The sequence below is a fragment of the Myotis myotis genome, unplaced genomic scaffold (assembly GCF_014108235.1).
Source record: "Myotis myotis isolate mMyoMyo1 unplaced genomic scaffold, mMyoMyo1.p scaffold_m19_p_14, whole genome shotgun sequence".
Lineage (NCBI taxonomy): Eukaryota > Metazoa > Chordata > Mammalia > Chiroptera > Vespertilionidae > Myotis > Myotis myotis.
The window spans coordinates 35,443,090-35,465,712 of NW_023416318.1; the positions used below are offsets into that span (position 1 = coordinate 35,443,090).

Below are 22,623 nucleotides of genomic sequence, written 5' to 3' on the forward strand. Positions count from 1 at the left end.
AACGGAAATAATTTTATGGTTGGGGTCACCACAACATGAGGAAGTGTATTAAAGGGTCGCGCATTAGGAAGGTTGAGAACCTCTGGATTAGATGATCAATTCTATTCAGTCCACGTGGTACTCTGAGTCTTCCAGGGACCTCCCCAAGGAGGTTCCAGGCCCTTAACCAAGGGGCCTCCCTTGGGCCCCCTCTGCCCCGTGGGCCTCTAGCTCCACCCCCCCCCCCCCCCCCGCGGGCCCCTGAGAGCTAGGGACCGCCCCGTGCGCGCCCCGAACCACGTGACCCTGACTGCGCCGCGCCCGTGCCCAGGGCCACGTGACCCTGCCCGTCCCGGCAGCCATGGCGGCGGCGGCGCCCGCAGATCCCCAGTCGGAGCCCGCAGCGGGCGCCCGCTTCTTCTGCACCGCGGGCCGCGGCTTGGAGCCCTTTCTGATGCGGGAGGTGCGGGTGCGGCTGCAGGCCACGCAGGTGAGTGGGCCTCGCTGCGCCGGAGGGAAGGGGAGGCCCCGCCGCTGCCCCCCTCCCCGCCGGTCCGACCGAGACCCGGGGGAGCGACGCGACCCCCGCCCTCCGCCCACACGCGCCGCGGCCCCGGCCTCGGAGTTGCACTGGCAGGTGCTGCAGTTCCTCCCCGAAAGGACCCCCGTCGTGTTTCCCTGCACGTCCATTGCCGCACATCTTTCACCGCCGAAGTATTTTTAAAAAGGGGTTGAAGCAAGTTGTTTCCTGGATTCTTTAACAGAAAACGTTTGATAGTGTCTGTAATTAGAGCTAGACCTGTCCGAGTTAGAATCCTTTCTCCACCCTTTAGTGCAAATAAGCTGCAGGTTCGGTCCCCTGATCCTTTTCCGTTTCCTGCCGGCGATGGTACTGACTTTATATGGTGTTGGGAGGATTAGATGATAAAAAGTGCACCTTAAACACTCAGTAAGTAGTAGCACCAGAAATACAGTACTCTCAGGCCCCAGCCCAATTCTCAGAGAAAGTTAATGGTTTCGGTATTTACAAGTTGTTAATTTTAGTGAACAAGGTTCTAAACATCAGTTTGGGTTCATTTAGAATAGGCTGAGCTGGTTTCTTGAAAGCAGAAGAAAAAGATGTAACTGAACCCTCCGTATCCTGATGGGTCATATGAGAGGCCACGTGATGTCTTATTAGAAAAGGAAAGATGAAGCTGATGATTCCAGCAGCTCCTCTGTTGTTGGAAGCCCACAAAACTAGTTTCTACAGTAATGGGGGGGGGGGGGGGAGGTCATGGAAATGTCATCAGTCTTACTAGACTACCTGCATTTGTGGATCTGATCACAGACTTTGATAGTGTCTGATGTAGCTCATCGAAAAAGCAATATAATAACAATTGCTGACATTAAGCATGTAATGTATGTCAGGCACCTGTTCTTAGGTACTTATTCTGTATTCACTTGTTTGATTTTCACAACCACCCTGGGAGGTGGGCATCACATTTAACAGAAAAGGAAAATAAAGCATAGGTAAATGCAATACATTGTTCAAGGCGTGTAACAGAAAATGGCAGAGCTGGGATTCGAACTCAAGCTGTCAGGCAGGCTGACTCCTGGCTCCAGTCCTTGACCGCTATGCGACCATGACCTAATGCTGCACTAATTTGTTTTAAAAAATATTAATTTAGAGTTCTTGGTATGAAAAATAGAAGGCTTGACCCAATCTGGGTATGTCAGAAAAAAGAAAGACCCTCTCGCTTGTTCTCCATCTTTTTTTAAAAAAAAAAAATATGTTTTTATTGGTTTCAGAGAGAGGAAGGGAGAGGGGTAGAGAGATAGAAATATCAAATGATGAAAGCGAGTCATCCATCGGCTGCCTCCTGCACGTCCCCTAGTGGGGATCAAACCTGCAACCCGTCATGTGCCCAAAACTGTGATCTCCTGGTTCATGGATTGATGCTCAGCCATTGAGCCACACTGGCTGGGCATCCATCTTCTTTACAGACAAAAAGAGGTTGGGGGTGGAAATGTATTTTAATCACAGCAACAAAATTCAGCTTATTAAAGGGGGAAAACCTTTGGCGTTGTGAAGAATTAAATGCCAAGAGACTTGGGAATTTCCATATTTTGTTACTCTGTGTTTTAAGGGTAGATATGCCTGGAAATGGGATCTGAACAAATAACCATGCTGTTCATTAGATTCCCAGAACTTGTTAAACTTATAACCAGAAGGATTTGGGTTTTAATTGGTGTCAACCTAGGGCTTCCTCAGCAGAGATTCTTTTTCAAGCTAGAATGTTAAATCCAGACATTCCATCCCAAAAGTTTAACTAGACCATGTCAGATCAAAAAAACAAAAGTACTTGGAGTTCAGCTTCCCATTGAATGGGAGCTGCCTAAACACCTGGGTACCCCAAATTCCCTGGTGCCTCAGTTCTAGGAGATGAGCTATAACCATGTAGTCAGCCCCTGGCCACTGCTAAAAGGAGAATTTCAGGACAATCCACATCCATCCTGAATGAAGGGAGTTGGGTTGACCCAAAAGGTTTAGGGTTCCATGGGTATTGAGCACCATTTGCCGTACCTCATAAGACTCCCCATAGTCAGTGCTCTTTTCACTTTCTTTTCTTCCCTGACTTTCACCACATATCTACCCTATCTCCAAAGCCTAGTTCTGTTTGATGCATATTTCTTGCTTCCATCCATTTTTCAGTTCCCACAGCCAAGTGTCCCATTATTTCTTCCTCACTAATCTACTCCCTCCAGCATCACATCTACACCCAGTCCTTTATGCTTCTTCCAAAGTAATTTTTTTCCTACCAACTAATTTGGTGCTGTCAGTTTTCCTCAAACGTCTATAATGTTTGACCATTACCATCTGTGGTACTCCATTCCATGACCATTTATCAGGCTGGTCCGAGCTACACCATCCATCCACCTGACAGTCAGCATAACACAGCACATGTTGCCATGTTAACTTACAGTTTCCTTCAGCCAGGTTGTCACCCCACCTTTGCATTTTGCCCTTCGTTCTTTCCTTAGAATCCCTCCTCCCAGATCTTGTAAGATTTCTCTTCAAGACTTTTACTAATGATGGCTTTCATATTCAGTGTTACATACCATACATACAGCTTATTGTTAAGTTTATTATATTGAAACTTTCTCATTTTCTTCTGGGTTTAATTCACGTTACTGTCTTATAAATTTTACATTTTAATTTGTATGTCAGAGTATTGTTATTCATCTTTAGGACATTTGCTTCTGGTAGACCACACGGTAGGTGTTTAATAAATACCCATTGACATGTTAACCTTGGGCTAGACACCTAATTTGTCCTAGCCATTATACCTTTTCTTTGCCCACTTTCAAATACTGTGTGAGATTTGGCAATATAATTACTGAGTATTTTGTGTTGTTTTTCTAGTAGTGTGTGTACATGCATATATACATGCACAGTTTGCAAATGGTAGCATAACATAATAAGATTATGGTCTTGGTCACTGACTACGTGACTTTATACAAAATTTTTAACCTACCTAAGCCTCAGTTTCCTAATCTGTAAAATGGGGGTGATAAAGTCTACCGTAGAGAATTGTTATAAGGCTGAGGAAAATAAATGTATTCAGAATGCCTAAAGCAGTGTCTGACAAATACTAGATACTTCAGAAATGGTCTTTTCTGTTGTTAATCTAGATGTGCTGTTTTAATTCATTAAGGGGGGAAAAGATAAATGGTTCTTACTCTATACTAGACTAAATTAATATCTATTTTTTATATCTCTAGGTTGAATATGTTTCAGGAAAAGTTTTTTTCACCACCTGTTCTGACTTGAATATGCTGAAAACGTTAAAATCTGCAGAAAGATTATTTTTGCTGATTAAAAAACAGTTTCCATTTAATGTTTCTTCTGTAAGTAAAGGTATGGTGTATACCCACACAATATATGTACTCCAGAATTTTCTGCTTGATAATTAATAAGTAGCCATTTGACATTTTTAAAATTTATTCCTATCTCGGAGATCATTATTTTTCTATGTTTTCTGAATATTATCACCTCATTGTATTATCACCTAATTGTGTCTCTTTACAATCTGCTGCCTGTCTTACTAAGATTTTAGTGTCCTAAGTCACTTTTCATTTTTGCAAATTCTGATCAGACACCTTCTCTACAGTTATATATGGTCAGTTGCATTTATTTAGATTTAGGACGTGTAAGAATCAAAAATGCATCATCTTAATAAATTGTTCAAAACTACCACCTTGTAAATTTTAACTAATGAGTGATATAATTGAAAAAATACTGTATAGTAAAATACCCTGTTTTAGGGATCTTAGATGTTTGAATAAACTCTTAACCATTTATAAAGCATTAGAATTAAAGGGAGCTTAAGAGATTTTCTGTTTTTATAAATATGCTTAAGGATCTTAATAAAAGCAACAAATAAGGGTCAGACATTGCTGGATTACACATTGCCTTAAACTTCATTTTGACTGCTGATTATGACAAGAGAACATGTAAGCGTATAATCTGTAATAAATTGTATCAAGGAAGATACAAATGGCAAGAAATCAAGATATGGCAGAAAAAATATTTTAAAGCAAATACTAAGATGTTATATTGTGGGATCAGTATTATTTCATTCCAATAGTCCATACATTCTCATTATTAGAGAAATACAGTAATGGCTCTTGAGTCATCTTGATGACCCTTGTTCATCAAGAAAAGATTACATTATTTTGAATAAGTTATGAATGGGTTGTGTACCTGAAGTGTTCCTTTATAGAAACTCCTTTTATGATGTGTGCTAATACTGTATGGTCTGAAATAGTCTCAGAATTTCGTTGCTCTATTTCTGAGCTCTGTGTTTTGTAATTCTATTTTTTTCCAACTTAATTTTATAGGCAAGATTAACATTATTTCAAAGATTGATACACACTTTAGGTCTATGCTTATATAAAGAGATACATATATTATCATAGAACAAATGATCTTTCTATATGAATGATACAGGTAATTCTATAGGAATTTTAAAATGGTTTTGATGTTTGTTATAGAATATAAGAATGAACCCATTTGGCACAGTACTCTTATATTAAATGATATAAGTTCCATACGAAAGTGAAGTCACTCTTCATGTAGTAGTTTAAAAAAACTTACTTTATAAAAATAAAAATAATGGCATTTAGGGGTGGTGAATATAGTAGACTGTCTTTAAAGCTTCAATGTAGGATAAACTGAAATTTTATTTATTTAGGAAAAATATTTTATGAAATGCAAAGATTTATAAGTGATGATCCTGAAAGTTGGTTGAATGCCATTTCGATTTGGAAAAATCTTCTTGAACTTGATGCAAAAAAGAAAAAACTGTCTCAAGGAGATGCTAACCCACTAAAAAGAAAAATGGGAGAAAATGACAGCATTATTGCTAAGAAATTAAAAGCAGAACAAATGCAAGAGACGCAAAAGAATAGGGAATGCCAGCTGGAAAAGCAAATAGAAGAGGAGACACTGGAGCGAGGAGATTTTCTCACTGAAAGAGAGAAATGTCAAGAAGAAGAACTTCAGAATGAATTAGCAAAAGCAGGAGATACTCATAACCAGAATGACTTGACCTTCAGAGTTTCTTGTCGCTGCAGTGGAGCCATTGCAAAGACCCTTTCTGCACAGGTACACTTACCTCCAAAGTGGCTTTCTATTTTCTAGATGAATTAACTACTCCTTCGATTTAAAATGAGACCAAACCCTTTCACAGAATAGATAACTCGGCTCAGGCAGATAACTTGGCCTAACATAATAATTAAATCTTTTTAAAAATGCATTTTCCATTTTAGCGTTATCTCAGCTTCTTAATAGGAATAGTATGCCATGTACTGACCTCCTTTACTAAGTTTTCTTAAACTCACAAGTATTTTTGCATTTGGAAATCCTAATAGCATGGTCTTAAGGTTTTGGGGTTTCTCTTCAGTTTAGTTCTGTTTATGGAGTGATTACTCTGCACCAGGTCCGATAGGTGTGATTATCACTAGAACCCAGACATAAATACACTCAAGGTCTCAACTCTCTATGAGAGGGTGAACACTACAAACAGTTTCTTTAAAAAACCCATGTTAGTGACCCTTACAAAGTTCAGTGATATAAAAGGCATATAGCCATAGGTTTGGATTCTTTGTCCAACCTTAAAATCAAACCCTGAAGTCTGAGTCTAATGTTACCAATCTGGTCATTTTTAAACATATAGGCTTGCAAGTAGGTAAATTAATCTTTCAGCTTGCATCCATTTCCTAAAACCCAGAATGGCTTTATCAGGTCATGATTTGGTTATTTCACGTCTCAAAAATCACAAGAATAGCGATTGCACATAAGTAGATATTACTGCCATAGAATGAATTTGGGGGTGGGAGGGGATGAAGGAGGGTGTAATATTTTAATATTGCAATTTAATATTGTAATTCTAAATTACCATTGGATAGTCTCCCTTGATGTTCCTGCTGACTGTTAGGAAAATCTTACATCTTATTAGAGGCCCTTTCATGCACTGGTAGGGTCCCTAGCAGCTGCCCACCAGGTACTCCCTCCCTTCCCCTGGCTGGCCCCGCCCCCTGGTCAAACTCCCAGTGGAACTCCCAGTGGAGGGGACAATTTGCATACTACGCTTTTATTATATAGGATATTTACATTTTTCATTTATAATATTTTTATCTTTTCTATAACTTGCTGCTTTTCCAGGAAGTAGGAAGAATAATTGGAATTGCTCTTATGAAACAGTTTGGATGGAAAGCAGATTTGAGAAATCCAAACTTAGAGGTAATGAACGTTTATTTTGTTTTATATGCTTATAACCTAATTCTTTAGACAATGTCAAAACTAATCTATTGTACTTTTCAATTTTCCTTTAGTGTTTCAAAAAGCATGTCTGCATGGATCTAGCAGTCTGATTTTTTTTTTTCATAGAACAGTGCAGATAATGATGTTAATAATGGCTTGGTTAGGGTTGTGGGATTATGTTTTACTTTTTGGTCTCTTTTTAAAAATTGATGAGGTTACACTGTTAATTGGAACAAAATAAAACACATGAGGAAATAAATGCAAGTTATAAAAAATAATCACTATTTTTTTGAGAATCAGCTCATAAATTTGACATGTAGTATAGTCATTTTCATCATTCATTGGTAAATTCATTGTTATACAGCTGTAAATGAAGTAATTGCTAGCCAAAACAGAACATTTTGGGTTGTTTTATTTTTATATTTTTTAATGTATTTTTCACTTTTAAAAAGTAATGCCTGGTGTATATCTTTTATACCTGACATGTAAAATATACTTTGACCCCAAGAATATTCTGACATAAGGAGTCTTCCTTTCATCTCCCCCTTCTGCTCTCTGGTTTCCTCCTCTTCGTCTTCCTTTTGATTATCTTCCTGTCTCAGAATTACAGTTTTCCATAGTTTAGCTCATGAATAAATATAGCTAACTGAATTCCTATCATCCACTTAATGCAATTAATGTTAGTTATTGATAACAACAATCAACACAAAACAAAATTGGCAACACGAAAATCACACAGTAAAATGTGTGACCAAAATTGACTGAAGAATCAAATCTTAGCAAATTTTGCTCTGTAAAATTAATAGAAAAAAATTCATAGAGGGTGAAGCTATTCTTAATAACATTTGATATATAAAAATAACAGTACATTCTATCTTTACTAGAAATTTTAAATAGAATTAATCCCAATAAATAATTTTGCTAAAGTTGAATAATATAAAAAATTGGAAACTTTAGCTGTGATGATCAGGGAATTAAATTGACTAAAGGGAATTCATTTCAGATCTTTTTTTTCTTGATGAAAAGTTATCAATATTGGAATAATCCTGATTAAACTGCATATATAAAAAAGTAATCTGGGAGGGAAAGTATTGTGGTTTAAATGCTCTTGAGGTCAAACAGCGGAATTAGAATATTCCATAAACTTCATCAGATTACAGAAGTAAGATTCTAACTTTTATAAAGTTTATTGGGCTACGAATTATAACTCGAGACATTTAAGAACTTTATGGTTTGATGAAGAAAGAGAGGAATAAAATCACCTATAGATAGTAGAGAGAGAAAAGGTCACCAGTGTCTACAATATATTTGATCTGAAGAAAGTTTCCTGTCACACTAATAGTATGTAGCCTATGGCAGTCCTGTGTGGCCTCAACTCTTATTTGAGGTTAGAATTAGGATGGATTTAGGAAATCTCTAACCCCAAATGCTGAAAAGTCTGATTCAGTTATGATAATTCAGAGAATCTTTAGGAAGAATGTGGATCTTGAGTTCTTAATAACTTGAATCTTCATATAACTTGCCTACAAAATTAACCTCAAAATTTTTCTATGAAATGTACTTAAAATTTATTTCACCTCTGCTCGAGAAAAATAGTATGGAACATTTTTCCATATATGACAAATAAGGCCTTGGAATTTTTTATTAGAAATATAGTTTATATAGGTTCAAAATAGAAATTTTCAAATTATCAATAATTTGGTAATGCATTTTCTGTTCTATTCTAACTTATGTATTTGTTCTTTCAGATATTTATACATCTAAATGACATTTACTCTGTCATGGGAATTCCTGTGTTCAGGTATTTATATCTTAAACTCAAATTTATCCCTTAGGAGAGTTTTTAAAATTAAGAACTTTATGCTTTTCATTTATAGTATGAAACATTGATACAACAGAGGGGGCTAAAGGCAAAGCATGTGAGTTTTTACTTTAGCCAGTAAAGTGTTTCCATGGAGCTTAGTGGATATGATTTGATCTGACCAGTAGAGCTGTGCAAGAATTTATCACAATAATCCACTGATTGCATGATTCAGACTGAAAATTATATCTAATTATTTCTATTATTAAATGATTTTCACAGGCCCTTGTTTAAGCTAAAAATTTTAGTCTCTTTGCATCTTGGAATTTTAATTAAAATAAAAAATACAGCACAATTCTTAAAATTCACTTTGAACATTAACTGTATACAGCTATGCCACACTGTACATGTGTAGCATAATGAATAAGAACTATGGACTTCAATTCTACCTTCTCAACAGATTAACTGCAAGTTTGGGCAGATTATCATAGTCCTCTGCTATAAAAGCAGGAAAATAATAGTACCTACTTCATCTGCTTTGTGTTTGGGATTAAATGAGATAACCTGCATGAAAATGCTTGGTACGTCTGGCCGGCGTGGCTCAGTGGTTGAGCGTCGACCTATGAGCCAGGAGGTCTCAGTTTGATTCCCGGTCAGGGCGCATGCCTGGGTTTCGGGCTCCATCCTCGGTGTGGAGATTGCAGGAGGCAGCCAGTCAATGATTCTCTCTCATCATCAATGTTTCTCTCGCTCTCTCCCTCTCCCTTTCTCTCTCAAATCAATAAAAATATTTAAAAAAATGCTTGGTACTATTTCTAGGCTACTGTAAGTGTTGAATAAATTTCAACTATCTTATTTCTGAAATAGATCAGTAAGTAGGGAAGGAAGGGAGAGACATTAGAGTAAGATTAATTTATTCAGTTAATTTCAGTTGAAATGTCTAATGAATACTCATTATATGCTAAGCACTGTGCTAGTTATCAACATTCAGAGACGAGGAAGATGGTTATTAAGTTCAAGGAATTCAATTTAGTGGAAGAACAAAGGTAGGTGAAAAATGCTTGGCTAGAGTTAGAAAAGGGCACCTAACTCTGCTGGAGGATGGGAGCAAATGAACATAGAGGAGATTCATTTAATGAGTCACTTAATGGAGAACACTAAGGAGGAGTTCCCCAACTGGACAAGAGAAGAGAAGGACCTCACAAGCAAGGACTTGCAAAGGCATGGAGGTAGAGAAAGCTTGCGTTATGTGGGACAGCCAGTGGTTTCAGTGCAGGTGGGCCAGGGGAGACATAAGGAGGGTGGTAGAAAATGAGACTGAGCAATTAGAAACAAGTCATGAAGTGTCTTGGAAGCCGTGCTGAGCAACTTGGATTTTATTCCAAAAGCAGTAAGCATATGAAGCAGCAGAGTGATGTGATCAGATTTGTGATTTCTGAGATATTACTAAGGAAATTACATTTTTTAATGAAGGGGAAATGAAAAGAAAAAGGAGGTTCAAACTCTTACAACAGTTCAGGCAATAAATGATGAAGAGCCGAACTGAGGCAAATTGGGGATAACAAAAAGAAGGGCATGAATTCCATAAAGTTAAGGAGCCTAGAATAATGGCCAGATACCTGATTTGGACAACCAGTAGATACTGGTGTCAGTCACTGAGATAGAAAATGTAGGAACAGTAGTGTATTCAATGAAAAATGTCTATGAATAGATATTTAAGTTATAGCTCAGGAGTTCCAGTGACAAGCCTAGGCTGGAGATTTAGATTAAGATACACAATATATAGAAGGTAAGTGGCCCGAGAAAATGAAGAAATGTATCGAGATATGAAATACAGGGAAAGGACTGTGCACAGTTTACACCTGTTGAATTGGCAGTACTCTAGGTAAAAAGTGTCCAAACACACATTTAAAAATTAAGATCTGGGATTCAGATGACAAGTCTACGAACAATAAAAACATTTACTTTGGTCACATGTTAATAGGGTTGGCTCCCATAAAATAAAACCTCTATTGGTAAAAATATACACATAATTGTCAAAACTTTCAGAGGTTCTACAAAATCCCTGATGCTTAGAAAGGCTATTAGCAATATTAGGGTGTCCCCAAAAAATGTATATGCACACTTTGAATAATTAGAAAGGCAATGTTTATTAAAATACATTTCATTTCAAAATTGAGCTATCAGCTATTAAAAGTGTATATACATTTTTGGAGATACCATGTATATGGACAAAGACAGTTTTCCATACCAAGTCTATTTTGGTATCTAAGAGTGAAAAATAATCTCTCAATTCTGGTTTTAATATGTTGTGTAGCAAGACAGTTGCCCAGCCGAGACTGTAGTATCAAGATTCATTGATCAAAATATTTCCTAGTCATTCCACCTGCAAAGTTTATATTCCAGATTCCAAATCTATGGCTATAATACTGTCTGCAGTGTGAATTATTTTCTGAAAAAACTTTAAAAAAGCAAACTCCTATGGGTTTACCTACAGAACTTCCTTACTGTAACAGTAAATATACAATTACACTGTTTTATTTGAAAGAGATACCTCATCTGATTATAACATTTTAAGAGGCTTACCATAAATGCACACAAAACAGGGTAACTAAAGTCAAAGACCGATCAGAAATAAAATGACAAAAGACATAGGGTTTGGAAAACACAGTAACTTTGTATAATGTTCAGAGAAGAGCCCTCTTAGTGGTTTTGGAACAAGCCTACCCCCAAAACAACCAAGCACTAATCCTCCAAATCATATAGTCATATCTTAGCAACAAATTATATAAATGAAATTGAAAAGTGCATTCAAATTTCTAAGGAATTTATTCATTGCATTAGATGCTGTAGAAATATTATTTTGAAAATTTTTATCAAATCTGGAAACACTGATAGCACTGATGAGGTGGAGGATGAAGTATGAAGTGGTAGATAATGGAGACCAGAGAACTCATTTGGGAGATGTCTGCTTCATGCAGACAGTGCAATGTCATGCTTCATTTCATCTTTTGAGAGAGATGCAAATGAGCAAAAAACAAACTTACAAAAGGGACTTTTTACAGAAAACGATTTAAAGTGTTAGTTTCCATTCAGTCCTGCCTATACTACATCCCTGTCACAAAACAGCAGGTGCTTCTTGACTCCTGCTCAGCACACAAAAGGTCACTTCCCTATGGGAAAACAGGGAACTGCTAAAACATTTTAGAAAAATCCCCCTCATGTGATAACATTTTTATAAAGTAAACACAATAGGGTTTAAATTGCTGTTATTTAAACATTCTACTTTTCTACAGTACCACACTAGCTGGTTAAACAAGGTGCCAACTAGAGAAGGTATTTCTGTGATAAGGTTAAATACTCCCAACTCAGAGAATACTGTAGTGTGTGTTGCATGAACATGGTGAGATATTCACAGACATGGACAGGTTAATTTTATTTATATAAGGTTCTTTTTTAACTTAACAGTCATATTGGATCTTGCATCAGGTTCTTTTTCCTTTGTAGGGTTCCTTTAGCCAGCAGAGCTTACATCAGGACAGCAGGACTGAGGTCTACCATAGCATGGGCGATGGCCTCTGTCGCTGAAATTAAGGTAAGGAAAATGTTTTCTTTCTTGTTAATACATTAGTGAGGTTCTTTCCGTAACTAACTTACACAGTCTCTTACTTATGGACATCTTGATTGCTTGCTTTTTTTTCTGTTCTCTTTTTCTTCTGTCATTTTCTTTTGCTAGTTTTGTTTGTTTGTTTTTGTCATTGCCATTATGCTTACGAAGTTCTGCAGTAATACGTTTTTAAATATTGTTGAACTTCTGAGAGTATTTTGCCTATGAAAACGCTGGGTTAAAAGATAGCCACATTTTATTCTTCCTAATATTCTGTGTTACAATGACGTGGCCTGAAAAACCTCTACTTCTTAAAAGTTAAGTTTTTCTCCTGTGACCAAATATTGATCAATTTTTATAAATGTTCCATGGACATAAAAAAAATTCATTTTGTAGTCAATGTCCTCTCTATCTTTGCTTACTCTTTTACTATCTGCTTACTTTTGGAAGGTATTTGAAATCTCATTGATATTTTTTTAAGTTTTTGCATTTTTATTAGTGGTTGCCTTATTCAGTAGTTTGGTATACACAGTCTGCTATTGCTTCATTGTGAGTTGTACCTTTTTATCGTTACGTAAGTTTTCTTTATCTTAAAAAGTGAGTTAAAACTTAAATTTTATCATGTGTTATTAATATTTTCACCCCTTTATCTTTGTATTTGCCTAATATGTCTTTGATCCTCCCTTATTTTCAATTTTGCTTTCAGTGAGTTTTTACAAACACACAGCTCTGTTTGTATCCCACTCTGATGGTCTCTGGCTTTCGATGAGAGAACTCAGTATAATGACAGACACACCTGATTGTATTTCTCCTATTTCACTCTGGTTATAACTTCTTACCGTTGACTGCTTTTATTTTTGCTAGTTTGATCAAGTTACTTCATAATCATTTCATTGTTCTCCCTGAGGTTGGAGATTTTACTTTTTTGTTTAGTCCATAAACAGCCCCCTTTCCCAGCTCTCTTAATTAAACACACAGGACTCTACTATTATTTTAAAGCAAGATATCTACTCCTTCCTCTGCCGAGATAGTTTTTACCACCAAGACATTCTAGTCTTCCCCTTTGTTCCTATGATACGATGAGGCCTCTAGAGTACTGCTTCCTCTCCTCCTGGCCTGCCTTTCCTCCTCCCTGCAGTGAGACCTTTGAAAGATTTCATCTTTCATTCCCAACCCCAACTACTAGATTGAACTGAATTATTTATCATATATCAGATTTCCCTTAAAGTATGTCCCTTCTGTTTCAAAAGTTCTTATTTAGCCCTTATATTACACAGCCTATCCTTCATTATTAAGATAGAACTGTATGTAGCAAACACATATTTCTGTGCAAACACACAAAGATAAATTGCAAGGTGTGTCACTCCTCACATGCTCCACGTTGTCTTTCCCCGTTTGAGGTCTCTGCTTGGGTCTGTTTATTGCTTGGTTACGGCCTTGGCTTAGGTATTTTCCTCACATGTGGTATTTTAATAATTTACTATCTGAATTTCTATATATCTCAGATCTCTCCCTTTCATCTGGTGGGCATGCCCTTCTTGGCTTGAGTTGGAGTCCTTTTCTCTCGAATGTCGATAGGTGCTGTCCGTTGTCTTTTAGCTTCCCGTGTTGCAGCTGAGTTGTCCATGCCAGTATGGTTTTCTTTTCCTTTATAGCTACCTTGTTTTTTCTGCTCAGCAGTTCATAAGACTTTCCTCTTTAGTCCTATAAGGTTCAGGAATAGTACCAGGACATACTTCCATAAATGCCTTTTCTATTCAGCCCGTAACTCGGTGAGTCTGACTGCCTGGGTTCTAATTCTGGTTCCATCACTTACCCGGCAGGGAAACCTTGGGCAAGATACTTAACATCTTTGTTCCTCAGCTTCTCATTTGCAAGATGAAAAGAAAAATTTCATAGTCATGTGAGATTCAAATGAATTAGCATTTTTCAAGTGACTTCACAGTGCCTAACATGAGAAAGGGCATAAATATTAGCTACTATTATAGTAATAATTATAGTTATACTTATTTGGAATAGCTAATGATTATTAAAAAATTTATTATTATTTCTCCAGCTCAGGCACTTTTTCTCATTATTTAATTATTATTACCTCAACTGCTTTGCATTAGTGACTTTAACCTTAAACTACTCTGTTTTCTGCTTCTGAAATTTTTTCTCTCTTTCTCTCTCAGGACATTTTGTTTCTTTCCATTAGGTACCCTCTGGCTTTGACTGAAACCTGACCATCCACTGGGCATTCTGCTTCCTCTGTAGACATATCAAGGGACCACTGGGCCTGGAGGTGGGGTAGGTGTCCTGCTTGCTTGTTCCTTTTGCCCAAAGCCTCTCAGGGCCTCTGAGGCACATGCCCTCAGGTTATTGCAGTTACACACGGATCTCTTCCTGTCATTTCTGTTAGAGTAGGAGACCTTATTCCTGTTATAATTCTCTATGATCCCAATATCCACTTTGGAACCTGGCCCCTCAAGGTCTTGGCTTCCTACCTCTAATGACCTGCCTTAGTCCCATCCTAGACCTTCTTATACCCAGAAGGGAATGCCTTCCCAAAATCTCAATTTCATGAGTCCTCTCTTAACCACTTTTCTTTCCTGTTCACATCCTCCAGCACCCTAACATAGTTCTTTAACCTCTTGGACCTCCAGTCATTTGACCCACCCCTGCCCATTACTTACCACCTGTCCTCTTCCCTGGCCCACAGCTTGAATTTTATGTTCCACCGTTACAGTCGTTTCCTTGCCCACGCTTTTAACTCTCCTGATTCTTACATGACTTTAATACTAGAATCAGAAGTGAACTTCAACATGTTCTCCTCACCAAATCTACCAACAAACCAGAATCTGTGCCCACATACGTTGCCTTTATTTCACTCCATTACTTGTGGACTGGATTTTGGTCTCTGTTACCTATATAAGGACTTTCTCTCTACTGGTCATTCTCATCAGTGGGAACACTGGCTGTATAATATCTTGCAACTTGAAAAAAATTCTTCTCCTGAAGCCACATGCTCCTTCAGCTACCACCCCGTTCTGTTTCCTTTTACGGAAAAACTCATAAAACTAATTGTCCATACTTGCTGTCTCTCCCTCTTTTCTTCCCATTCTCTCTTGTGCCCACTTCCATCAGGCTTTCACCAGCACTCCCCTGACACCGCTCATCTCACACTTAGCCTGTCAGCACTCAGACACCTGCAGCTCCCTTCTCCTTGAAGTGGTCCTTCCAGTTTGTTTTGGGAAGATCACTCTGGTTTCTCCTCCTACACGAGCATGTGCAGCGCTCAGCATGCACTGCTGCATCTTCATCTACCTACCAACGTCTATACTTAAGAGATCGCCAGGATCCAACCCATCGACTTTCCTTTTTAACTTCTCTCGCCTCCTGGATGGCTCATCCAGTTCTGGTGCTTTAAGTACCATCTGTAAACTAACACTGATGCTCCCAAATGTGTATCTGTAGCCTGAACCTCTCCCCCGAACTCCAGATTCATATGTCTAATGACTCACTTGGTCTCTATAGTTGGTCTAGGGGTATCTCAAAATTAACATGCCCAGAACTGTACTCTTGTCTCCTTTGAAGCATCTCCTCCCCAGTTCTTCCCACCTCAGTAACAGGCACCTCAGCTCTTCCAGATGCACAGGTCAAAGCTTTACTCATTTCAGACTGTTGTCATACTTCAACATTCCACATCCGATCTAACCTGTTGGCTCCACCTTGAAAATATATCCAGAATCCTACCAACCACTTCACCCCACTTCCACCAATGCCACTCCTTTTTGTTGTTGTTGTTAACCCTCACCCATGGATATTTTTCCATTGATTTTTAGAAAGTGGAAGGGAGAGGGGAAGGGGGGAGGGAAGAGAAAGAGAGAGAGAGAGAGAAACATCTATGTGAAAGAGACACATCAGTTGGTTGCCTCCTGAACACTCCCCAATGAGGTTAGGGAGTGAGCCTGCAACCCAGGTACATGCCCTTGACTGGGAATCAAACCCACAACCCTTTGGTGCACAGGCTGCTACTCTAATCACAGTGTAACACCAGCCAGGGCAACCACTCTTAATTTAAGCTACTGTCATCTCCTGGACCCCCTAACCAGCCTCCTTGTTAACACTCTTACCCTTTGTTCTATTCTCAACAGATCATCTAGAACAGCGGTTCTCAACCTGTGGGTCGCGACCCCTTTGGGGGTTGAACGACCCTTTCACTGGGGTCGCCTAAGATCATCGGAAAACACACATATAATTACATATTGTTTTTGTGATTAATCACTATGCTTTAATTATGTTCAATTTGTAACAATGAAAATATATCCTGCATATCAGATTTTTACATTACGATTCATAACAGTAGCAAAATTATAGTTATGAAGTAGCAACGAAAATAATTTTATGGTTGGGGGTCATCACAACATGAGGAACTGTATTAAAGGGCCGCGGCATTAGGAAGGTTGAGAACCACTGCTCTAGAACGATCCCTCTGAAATGTAATGTTATGTTACTTCTCTGCTCAGAACTCTCCAGTAGTTCCCCATCCTTCAGAATAGAATCAGAATCCTTGCAGTATTGCCACAGTGACAGCAGTGCTCCAAATGGTGACCACTTTGTCAATTTGGCTTCCAGAGAAAGGAGCCGAAGCCCAGTGCCTTACTGTGGGCATGTAACATGAGGTTATATGGTGTTTAAACCTCTAAGGCAATGGTTCTCAACCTTCCTCATGCCGCGGCCCTTTAATACAGTTCCTCATGTTGTGGTGACCCCCAACCATAAAATTATTTTCGTTGCTACTTCATAACTGTAATTTTGCTACTGTTATGAATCGTAATGTAAACATCTGATATGCTATATGTGTTTTCCGATGGTCGTGACCCACAGATTGAGAACCGCTGCCTAAGGTTTGGACATTGCTACTACAGGCAGCAAACACCAGCCCATCTTGATGGAATCACCTGCCAACCTCTCTGATATGATCACCACTTTTTCCCTCTCACTCAGTGTGCTTTGGTCATACTGGTCTCCTTTCTAATCTTTAAACATGCCAAGTATGTACTTGCCTTAGGGCTTGAACTACCTGAAATTCATAAAGTGTAAAAAGGAATCTTTACTCTTAAAATATTGATTCCTCAAATGTTAGATTTCTTCTTTTATAATGCCCATTAGATTTAATAGTACCAAATCAATATTTCTGTCTATAGGCTGGTGCATTTGTTTTAGATCCAATGTGTGGACTCGGAACAATACTTTTGGAAGCAGCTAAAGAATGGCCAGTAAGTTCTAAACTTTAGTAAACTAAGAAATATATTCACTTTAATTGGTATATGTATGTTTAGTTACCAGTTATTTATAAGTAGATTATCTTTGGGGATTATTATTTTAATTCTATGAGTCACTACTTACTATTGTCAAATGGCTTATGAAGAGTTAATTAAATTGCTGTTATTTTTTTAAAATAGTATGATAAATTTAGCAAGATATTAGTAATCTTAGTCAGTCATGACATTATGCTAATCCCTAAATTCTTTAGGCATTTGTAACTGTAAAATATTGTTAATAGATTTTAAAATTTTTGCTACTATCATTTTAAAGCAATACTATAAATTTGTTTTAACCTGAATGAACAAATCTATTGACTTCACTTTCATTATTTGAGAAAATGGCAGTAAGTTTTCTTAACTACAGGAAATATCTGATAGTTTTATTTCTGCTTAAAATAAGAATGTCTTTCCCCATAGGATGTGTACTATGTGGGTGCTGATGTCAGCGACTCACAGTTACTAGGTGCGTGTGACAACCTGAAAGCTGCAGGCCTCACGGGTAAAATTGAGTTACTTAAAGTCTCTGTTATGGGTAAGATATTAAAAATGCTTATTCAACATTTGGGAAAATGAACATATGTAATTATTCCTCTGGATAAACCCATTTTTCAGCCTCTTGCAAGCCCTCACTATTTGTAGATGCAAAGGCAGGAGAGAGCTATTGGAATGACAGTTGTTTAGAAGCCTTCCAGTCTTGGGTAGAGTCCAGTGAGAGGATGAGACTGTGAGATTCTCAAGGACAGAACTAACGGCTCTCTACCCTTATGGGAATACTGAGTGTGTGAGTTAATTGTGGCACGCAGGGTATAGTTATGAGAGGGAGTGATGGATTCCCTATCTATGGGGCTGAGATGCTTCTATTAGCCTGAACATCTGTTGCAGGGATCACGCTAGAGCAGCGGTTCTTAACCTGTGGGTCGCGACCCCTTTGGGGGTCGAACGACCCTTTCACAGGGGTCGCCTAAGACCATCAGAAAACACATATATAATTACATATTGTTTTTGTGATTAATCACTATGCTTTAATTATGTTCAATTTGTAACAATGAAATTGGGGGTCACCACAACATGAGGAACTGTATTAAAGGGTCGCGGCATTAGGAGAGAACCACTGCGCTAGTCAACGTTTACTTTTAAATTGCCAGTGCACATCATATGTACTGGCCAGAGGGTTGGACGGACAGTCAGTCACTTAGCTTTTTATATATATATATAGATTATCATCTAAACTCTTTTGATGAAGCAACTGAATTAAAGAATCTCATTCTCCAAAATAAAAAAAATAAAAAATTCAATGAAAGCTATAGCTCATCTCCCTTAAAAATAAAAAGATATACACATGCAAAATTTTATATATAACTATGAAAGTTATAGAATATAATTTTGTGAAAGGTTTTTCTAGACAATTTAATGGATATCTTCTTGGATCTGTCTGGCAATTTTCTAGTAGTGTACTATATTTAGAGAATTGAATTTTCTGGTTAATTTAAAATTCTGCTTAACATGTCATTTTATCATACCTGAAAAACCAATTTTCAAAGAACAGAACATAATTGCTGTACCATTTACCTTCAGTGATTCTGAGATCCTTTTAGAAACTTGTAATTTCTTAGAAACAATATCAGCTAACCTAAATTTTATTTAATATGCAAAAATGATCCTGCATATTTTAATTTTCTCATCTTCAGGTTATAAATACTTGAACTTACTTAATAGGATTCTCTGATTTCTGTATTTCAGAATTGCCATGGCCTTCAGAAAGTGTTGATATTATTATTTCTGACATTCCATTCGGGAAAAAGTTTAAGTTAGGGAAAGACATCAAAAGCATTCTACAAGAAATGGAAAGGTAAGGTGTTGAATTTATTTCAGTAATTTTGAGCTATTGGGCATTTCACCAAAATATATTATAGCACTCCAGTTAAGATTTGATTGCATTTTAATAATTTCCTAGAGTTTTTGTAGCTTAATTTTCTACGGTTTTTTTAAATCAGAAGTTTATGACTGAGAGAAAAGCAGTGGCTGCTTTAGATAGATAGTCGGGGAAGGCTCGCCAAGGACGTGGTAGTTGAACTCTGGGACCTCAATAATGAGAAGGCACATAAGGGAATGAGTGTTAAGTGCAGACCGACCAACAAGTTCAAATGTTCTAAGATGAGAAAAAGCTTGTTGAGTTTGAGCAACTGAAGGAAGTTCAATTGCTCAGACCGTAGTGAGCAAAGGAAAGCAAGCAGGCAATGGAGTGGCAAAGGTAGGTGAGGGTCAGATCGTGTAGGAGTTTAGAATTTATTTGCAGTATAGTGGAAGAGAGAGTTAGCAGGGATTTACTTTTGTTTTCTATGTGGAAACTGGGAAGGGAGAGTGGAAGGAGCAATGAGAGTAGAAAGGAGATTGTTGCAATAGTGCAGCCAGATTTGAGGATAGGAGTGCTGTAGATTTGGTGTCCTTTAGAGACATACTTATCTGGATTGCTGACTGTCCTGACATCTCTGCTGGGTGTGGGGAGACCCTCCTTAACTCTTGGTTCTCTAGCTGTCACACTGGTTCCTTACCTACACAGCCAAACTGCTTGACAGTAGTCTGCACTTGACATCTCTGATCTTCACCTTCCAGTCCCCTCCTGGTTCCAGCCAACCAGCACCTGCTCCTGCCCTCAAGTCAGATTGTTCTCTCCAGGTTCACTAGTGACTTCTTATAACCGTGGTAACTTGTTAGTCCTATAGCATTTGACACTGTTGAGACCATTCTTGAACTCCTTTGGCTTCCACTTTTGTCTAGATTTCCCCTAGGGTTGTGTTTCATGGGCTCTTCCCTTCTATCCTTACTTTTTAAGCCTCTATTCCTTGGCCCTTTTTCTCTTCTCACTGTGCATTGCCACTTCAGATCATATTATCCACCATTATGGCTTTATCTTCCATTTACTATGGAGAACTCTAAAATCTCCACCTCGAGCCTGGTCTTTCTCATTACCTCCAGGCTGTATATCCAGCTGCCAATTAGAACCCACACTGATATCCAAACAGAATTCTTTTCCTCCCTCCTCCTACCATCACCCTCTTATTCACCCTCATGCCAAACTACTGTCAGTGCCGCCTCCTGTACTCCTCCCTGTCTCTGATGCTTCCTCTGCCTCCAACACCCTCCCTCACTCCAGCCCCTAGTTGTCACTGGCCTGGCTCACCTGCTTATCCTTTAACTCGCAGTGTAGGTTTGGGATCCACGCTTTGCTGGCCTCTCCCCTACTGTTCAGTGATCTCATTAGCAACTCAGGACTGTATGTCATTCACGACTTTTCCACATAAGTACTCTACAGACTTTGGCCAGAGGATTGAGTAAATGAATTCTCCTCAACAAGCTGATATTTTAAGGTCTTCCCTTTTGCCAATCCTTTGTTCATGTCTTCTTTCTTTCCTAATGGTTTTCTTCTGCCATCAGCCCAATGCCTTTGATATATGCTGATTCTTTAGGATTTTTTCATTTGCCTTTCCTTTTGTACAATCACTTATTAGAATATTATTATAAATTACTTTGAGGCTTGCCTTTTAAGTAGAGTAAAAATAGATAATTAAAGCAGATTTGTACTAGCGATTCCATAATTACTATAATGAATATGCATTATGAAAGATACTGCCCAATTATCAAAATCCCTGTATTTAAATAGATAAAATTAAATTTCAAATTAAAAACACCAAATATTTTAAATAAAGTGGGATTGTTTATTATCTGAAAAGGAAGAAATGCTCATACCAATATCACTTTTTGTCACAGAGTGCTTCATGTTGGCGGGACCATTGTATTGTTGCTTAGTGAAGATCACCGTAGGCACCTCAAAGACTGTGAAGGGAGCAGCTTCCCTTTGAATTCTAAAGGCAGTCACTCTGATGAACCTGGAGCGGAAAAGTGCTTGATTCTCGAAGGAAAAACTGGCATATCAGAGACCGTGTCATCGTCATTTGAAGCCAATCACCAGGAATGCTTACATAAGATGCCACCATTTGGCTCCTTGGTGCCAGTGGAATGCTACAAAGTTAGCCTTGGGAAAACAGATGCATTTATACACAAATATAAGAAGTCATCTTCTTCTGGACTGTAGCAGGCTAGATACTGTGAGCCAAGTTCAAGGCCTTACATGTCAGCCCTACAGAGAAGGGTTGCCTCTAGGGTCTGATAGTGCCACAGAGTAACAAGTAGACAGGTTTAGGGGGCATGGCTGCGGGACACAGGATTTTAATAAGAGTTTCTGCTTTAGGCTCTAAAGCAGTGGTCGGCAAACTCATTAGTCAACAGAGCCAAATATCAACAGTACAACGATTGAAATTTCTTTGGAGAGCCAGATTTTTTAAACTTAAGCTATATAGGTAGGTACATAACTTAATTAGGGTACTCCTAAGGCTTAGGAAGAGCCACACACAAGGGTCCAAAGAGCCGCGTGTGGCTCGCGAGCTGCAGTTTGCCGACCACGGCTCTAAAGGGCTTAATGTTTCTGACGAAGAACAGTGAATACATAATTAAACTAAAATACTCTTAAACTTTGTATTTGAGAGAATAGGGGAAGGTCTGCTCTGCCTGCAGTGTTTGAGCTGAAGCTGCAACATCACAAGTTTTCAGAGGTTCACAGAGCATATCAAAATCTTCACAAGGTTGATAATATTTTAACTATCAGATTGTTTTGAATTTAGAAACTTTTATGTTAATTCTTTTGATATCAAACTTGATTTTTGAACCTATAATTTTTTTTCTCCACTGGAAAGAAAATGTTATGTGCAATACATTTTGTATGTTATATGTCTCATATTATGTGAAACATCAATGGGAATAATAACAATCTGAATTAAGCCAATATCCTCCAACATGGTAGAAAATAGAGTTTGCTTTTCTTTTTTTCTCAACTAATGAATAAACTGTTACCTCACTCTTCTTTAAATTAAATGCAGTCCTTGTGTTCACTACTGGAGAAGAAGAAACAGGAGAGGCCAATGTGGCTGCAGTAGAGTGAGTGAGCTGGAGAACGAGAGCTTAAAGACTACGTGAGTGGCAGTTGGGGATGGCAGGTTAGATTTAAGGCCTTGAAGGCTGTTATTTTGACTTGGACTCAAAGCCACTGGAGAGTTTTGAACAG

General features: G+C 38.2%; 1 protein-coding gene across 5 annotated transcripts; it reads left to right on the forward strand.

Annotated features, from left to right (window-relative positions):
* Positions 1 to 321: 321 nt before the first annotated feature.
* Positions 322 to 22,422, forward strand: THUMPD2 (THUMP domain containing 2). Of its 5 annotated transcripts, none has more exons than XM_036334764.1 (10): positions 322 to 469; positions 3,745 to 3,880; positions 5,217 to 5,629; positions 6,689 to 6,766; positions 8,536 to 8,588; positions 12,096 to 12,183; positions 17,385 to 17,456; positions 17,922 to 18,036; positions 19,245 to 19,353; positions 21,273 to 22,422. In XM_036334764.1, the coding sequence occupies exons 1-10, from the start codon at positions 341 to 343 to the stop codon at positions 21,595 to 21,597; spliced, it is 1,518 nt and encodes a 505-aa protein (XP_036190657.1). In that variant the 5' UTR covers positions 322 to 340; the 3' UTR covers positions 21,598 to 22,422. The 5 variants fall into 5 exon arrangements, with proteins under 5 accessions (XP_036190657.1, XP_036190658.1, XP_036190659.1 ...); XM_036334765.1 differs by having other exon boundaries at positions 17,922 to 18,003; XM_036334766.1 differs by having other exon boundaries at positions 17,922 to 17,967.
* Positions 22,423 to 22,623: the final 201 nt, after the last annotated feature.